At 35.4% G+C, this 5,790-nt stretch overlaps 1 protein-coding gene across 1 annotated transcript; it reads left to right on the top strand.

Annotated features, from left to right (window-relative positions):
- The first annotated feature begins 2,413 nt into the window (after positions 1-2,413).
- Positions 2,414-4,769, top strand: LOC107461643 (putative E3 ubiquitin-protein ligase XBAT31). The gene is made up of 6 exons (XM_016080185.3): positions 2,414-2,901; positions 2,978-3,099; positions 3,168-3,308; positions 3,413-3,520; positions 3,597-3,849; positions 3,942-4,769. Exons 1-6 carry the CDS (start codon positions 2,587-2,589, stop codon positions 4,323-4,325), a joined length of 1,323 nt encoding a protein of 440 aa, XP_015935671.1. The 5' UTR covers positions 2,414-2,586; the 3' UTR covers positions 4,326-4,769.
- Positions 4,770-5,790: the final 1,021 nt, after the last annotated feature.

Here is a 5,790-nt window from a genome sequence, read left to right as displayed (position 1 = left end):
TTTTAAACCTTTTTGTAAACACTTAAATAATTTTTTAAAAAATTACAATTTAATTTTAAAAATTATCCCAAATATTAATACTATAATTTTTTATAAGTTAAAAATTAAAAAAATTACTTATAAACCTATCTAAATTAACTCTTAATTTTTAGAAATATTGTTATTTCTAAGTCCAACAAATAATAAACAAAAAAATATTAAAGTCAAGAAGAAAAAACATACATACAAAGCCATATAAAGCCCTTAGCATAAATTTAAGACCATGTAATTCAAAAGAGTTGAGATTTTCCCTTAGCATAAATATTCAATATTGATACTTGTTCTCCATGTCCTCCTAAAATACCATACCTTTTTTTTTTCACTCATTTTATTAATTTTAAACCATCTTCCTTAATCTTAAGCAAAGACAAAAAAAAAAAAGAGAAAGAAGAGAGTTTACTGGGCCCAAAAAAGGGGTGGTGCGTGCATTACCATTATTATATTTATTCCCGCTCCTACTAGTGGTCCAGCAGTAATTAGTGACAGTGACCAATATATGATATTGGATCGTGATGAAGCACACAAACACAGTGAGCGTGACTCTATTTTTTATCTTTGCTAGAGACTGTCCGTATAAATATTAAATAGCTATAGCCTATAGATATATTCCTATTCCTATGGTACAACAGTTCTGATTCTTTGGCCAAACCTATGTTATTGTAAAAATTCGAAGAAGCTTGGTGATCACAACAGAAACATGCGTAGATCTATCAGATATGCGTATGAAACGATATTTATGATTTTTCTCATAAGAGAAAAGTGTATATAATCTTTTGATGACAACGTAGACATTTTTTCATTTTCAGTAATTTTTTCCTCCTTAATCAACCAAACAAATTGATTTAAACGGTGTGAGTTTGGAGATTACTTGTCAAAGCTTGTTCCTTGATGAGGATATTTGGTTTCAACGGGGCTAATTCTTGAAGCAACTGCTTTCCTGTAATAGAAGAAAGGCCTAAACGAATAAAGTTAAAAGTTCATCCAAAGGTGAAAAAAATGTTAGTACCTATATATGTGCCAGTTTAATTATCATTAGACTCTAAGCAACCACAATTTCATCTTTTAAAGGCCTTTCAACTTATTAGCTTTACGCTTCGGAGCCAATGTAATATAAACAAAAACAAGAGTAACAAGATTTGATGCCATTGCCATGTGGGAATTTAAAATAAGCGTGCATATATGGTTTTGTTAAAAAAATTAGTAATTAACTAATTATACTTAGAATATATGCTTGCTAAGACTAAGAGTATCGCATCCATTTTTCGGTATTTCATGGGAGTCTAATATGTTGACTATAATAATATATTCATATATATTATGGCACACGACACCTTAACATGTTTCTATATGAATGAAAATGCAAAGTATATAAGAGGACCAATCAGGGCCATCCAAATTGGGAACACGTAGAAACTAACTTGGAAACTTAAATTTTAGTCATTGTGACCCTTTTTTACATGCTTACTCGTTAATCAAATATAATTACAGTCTATGATGTAGTATAATATGTAATTATATAATAGCACGGACTTTAGAACTAAATAAATGGATGACACACAGTTTAGCGTGTCTAAATAATGTAATCCACTTGAGAGACAGCACCTTAAATTAAATAATTAAGAAAAACACACATCATTTGTATTCACATGTAGGATTTATAACAATACAGTTTGAAAATGGAACATCAACAATGGCACCCAGAGCAGCATGCTGTATCAATTATTGGCAAGATTTATATGATTTTGTGACATAAACTAGATCGGATTCGGATGGCATGAGTTAACGTAGCAGCAACATTTAACTTGTTATTAGTCAAATCTAAGTTAGGCCGCATTCTCACTTTAAGAGTTTTCGTTCCTCATTATATGGGGGGTGTATCACTCTACCTTACTATAACAACGTTTATCCGTACTAATTGACCTGTTTAACCATAAACGGTATGTTGCTACCCTTGGGTTAAGGTATATTGCCATTATTTATTTGACACATATATCATTATTATTTTATTGTTTTTCTATTATTATTATTATTATTATTATTATTATTATTATTATTAAGTTTTTATAATATAATTAGATAGAGATGAAAATTGGAACATAGGGTAACTCTCTTCCTATAGTTTTTGTTACTAACTAGTTTTTGTTATATTATAAAATATTTTAATAACTATTTTTAATATTAATATAAGAATAAAATAACAAATAAACTCTACGATGTACTCATAATTACGATAAAAAATTTTAATTTCATTTAACTTGTCCAAGTTTGACAATATGTTATTTTAAATGACTTTATTGATATTTTTTTTGTTTAAAAACTAATTTGTCTGAAATATAAATTCATAGTTTTTTTTTTTTTTTGGAAAGGTTTTGATTTGAGAGTGTTGGATAGGTGTAACTGTGAAGTTGTGGAAGACGAGGTAGATTGATTTGATTGGATTGGAGAGAGCGGTGAATATCGAATCTGATATTTGGTTGCAAGTGTCTTATAAAGGCAGGGGCAGGGGGGGTGCAGGGCAGCCTGGCTCTGGCTCAGCCTTAGCACACCATGGGTCAAGGCCTCAGCTGCAGAGCAGGCAACCACGAGCATGGCCTCTTCACTGCCGTCCACCACGGTCACCTTCTCACCGTCACCTCCCTCTTAGACCACGACCCTTCACTCCTCCACCACACCACTGTATACGATCGCCACTCTCCTCTTCATATTGCCGCTGCCAAAGGCCACATCCACATTCTTTCCAACCTTCTCGATCGATCTCTTAATCCTGATGTTCTCAATCGCCAGAAGCAGACCCCGCTTATGCTCGCAGCAATGCACGGCAAGATCGACTGCGTCCAGAAGCTTCTTCAAGCTGGAGCTAATGTCTGTAAATCAATCTTTCCATTTTCAACTCTCCTCTTTTTCTGTTTCTATTTCTCACTCTTGCAATAATCTTCAGGTTTTGATGTTCGATTCTATTTACGGAAGAACATGCTTGCATTATTCAGCTTATTACGGCCATTCTTCTTGCCTTAAGGCAATTCTTTCTGCTGCTCAATCTAGTCCTGTCGCTGCTTCTTGGTTAGTTACTCCTCTTTCTCTTTCACCATCATCACTCGTTCAAAATTAATTGGTTAATTTTGTTGCAGGGGATTTTCTCGGTTTGTAAATATCAGAGATGGCAAAGGTGCAACGCCATTACACTTGGCAGCTCGCCAAAGAAGGCCGGACTGCGTGCGTGTTCTGTTAGACAGTGGAGCTCTTGTTTGTGCTTCAACAGGTGGATATGGGTAATGAAACTAATCTCTTCTGTTCTGTTCTGTTCTGTTTGATATTGTTATTTAGATAAATGAATGAACGAGTTGGTGGTGTATGTTTTCACTTTAATTCGCAGATGTCCAGGGAGCACTCCCCTACATGTTGCGGCCAGAGGAGGATCTCTGGATTGCATTCGCGAGCTCTTAGCTTGGGGCGCCGATCGTCTACAGCGCGACGCATCCGGGTATTGTCTTGTTCTGTTTCAGTGCATTGAACCATTCACATATCCATGGATTTATGTTGATTGTTTATGCGTGCAGGAGAATACCGTATGTGGTTGCTATGAAGCACAAGCATGGGGCATGTGCATCACTGCTGAATCCCTCGTCTGCAGAGCCCCTTGTTTGGCCCTCTCCATTAAAGTTCATCAGCGAACTTAATCAAGAAGCCAAGGCCTTATTAGAGCAGGCCTTGAAGGATGCAAACAGAGAGAGGGAGAAAAATATATTATTGAAGCCTACCACCTACTCTCTCCCATCTCCATCCCATTCTGATGATGATAATATCTCTCAGGTTATTCAATTCAATTCAATTCAATTCGATTGATTCCACTCACTCTGCATCTATCTCTCAAATTGGATTTAACAAGATATTATTTGTTTCAGGTTAGCGAATCAGCATTATGCTGCATTTGCTTTGAGCAAGAATGCACAATTGAAGTCCAGAACTGTGGGCACCAGATGTGTGCACAATGCACATTAGCCCTATGTTGCCACAACAAACCAAACCCTGCCACGGCTGCCCTTATGCCGCCGGTTTGTCCCTTCTGTCGAAGCGCCATAGCCAGGCTGGTGGCCGTGAAGGTGGAAGCTCAGGAGGAAGTGGATCAAGACACCAATAATGGTTCCAAGCTAAGCAAGTCATCAAGGAAAACAAGAAACACAAATGAGGGCGGCAGTAGCAGCTTCAAAGGCCTATCATTCGCCAAGTTGGGTAGCCGCAGCTCTGGAAGGATTGCTGCTGATGATGAATGGATTCACAAAGACTGAATGCAATGCTTCCATAATTGGCAACATGGATCAAAAAGAAAAGGTTACTAGCTATATATATGTGCTTCACCAGCAAGGCATGATCAAAGAATATTATGTAATTTTGGGAAATAAGCAAAGTCAGTGGAAGTAAGTGCAAGTGAAGTGAAGTTTGCGGTAGGTACCAAAAACAAGACCAGGATGTCATGTTCTACTAGCTAGCTACGATTGTTGTTCTAATTATTGTTACTTGAGATTGAAGAAGCATCACTTGGGTCGATGATTTTGAGAGTATAGTCCTCATTCAATCAAATTTTATTATACGTTAAACAGGTAAAGTGGACGGGAATTGGATTTCTCTTCCAATAATAAATATTTTATTATGGAAACTGTGTATTTGGTATTTCTTTGTAACCATGTGAAATGAGCAATAAAATATGAATACGAAAGTGAAGTACTTACTCATCAGAGTGTCATGTGATCATGTCTCTACGTTCTTATTAATAATTAGTAGTAATAATACATACATAATTTGTGCACTTGTTAGATGATGTTACATAGTGTTGACACGTGGATTTTGGAATTGTATGTGATATAATAATGGTTGATAACTTGATATCATTGATTCAGAATCAGATAGAGGGACAGCAGGGACAAACAGGAACGATGATTGATTGATGAAATGCCAAGAGTTACAGTGTAGGTGTCACTTGCTCAATTACGCCACACTGATGCAAACGCTGTGTTTGACTTGATGATGAACTTCCAACTTCCAAGTTCCAATCTCCAATCATAGTGAATAATATAAATAAAAAATACTAACGGTCCATGCTCCATGCTGATCTTAATATTTACAGTTTCAAAAGCAGAAGCAAGAAACTCATTAGAAAATAATGTGTATGCGTTGACATTATATGGTTTCTTTAATTCGTCATTTATATTTTTACAAGTTGCATTGTAGTAACTAATTTGCAAGATATGAGTATTATTGGTGTCTGCCGACAAGTTGGATGCAAAAATATCTGAAAGAATAGGTCATATTCAAGTACGTCACATGGGACTTAGTCCTTTTGTTTATACAAAATGGAAACAATTATGAAACTCGTAACCTTCGTTTTGGATCCAAGCCAAGTGGCTGCAGATTCACATGAATCTGGATAACAACAATGACACATTTTTTAATTTTTATTTTATATTCAGGACTCTATGCCACATATATAAACTTCTCTAATCGATATGATTTCTAATGAGATGACTAATCGCAGACGTACCCTGTTTCACTTTTGTATTTTGTCCATTTTAGGTTGGGTTGGGCCAATAGATTATATATCCCCAAGTTTTAAGTAATCACTAAGCATAATTAATTCAAGAATAAGAACCAGTGTAGGAAGAAAATGTCAACGGCTCTTACCTAACTTAATAATCTGATAGACATTACTATTATTATTTTTCTATTTTAAGCTGCAGTTGCTAGACAATATTATTA

Source organism: Arachis duranensis, chromosome 8, assembly GCF_000817695.3.
Source record: "Arachis duranensis cultivar V14167 chromosome 8, aradu.V14167.gnm2.J7QH, whole genome shotgun sequence".
NCBI lineage: Eukaryota > Viridiplantae > Streptophyta > Magnoliopsida > Fabales > Fabaceae > Arachis > Arachis duranensis.
Note: the sequence above shows the minus strand (reverse complement) of the source record. Positions and strands in the feature narration are given on the sequence as shown.

Coding starts and splice junctions, on each gene's coding strand:
- LOC107461643 (XM_016080185.3), top strand. CDS start 2,587: ATGGGTCAAGGCCTCAGCTGCAGAGCAGGCAACCACGAGCATGGCCTC. Junction 2,902..2,977: donor TTCTTCAAGCTGGAGCTAAT/GTCTGTAAATCA, acceptor AATAATCTTCAG/GTTTTGATGTTCGATTCTAT. Junction 3,850..3,941: donor ATGATGATAATATCTCTCAG/GTTATTCAATTC, acceptor TATTTGTTTCAG/GTTAGCGAATCAGCATTATG.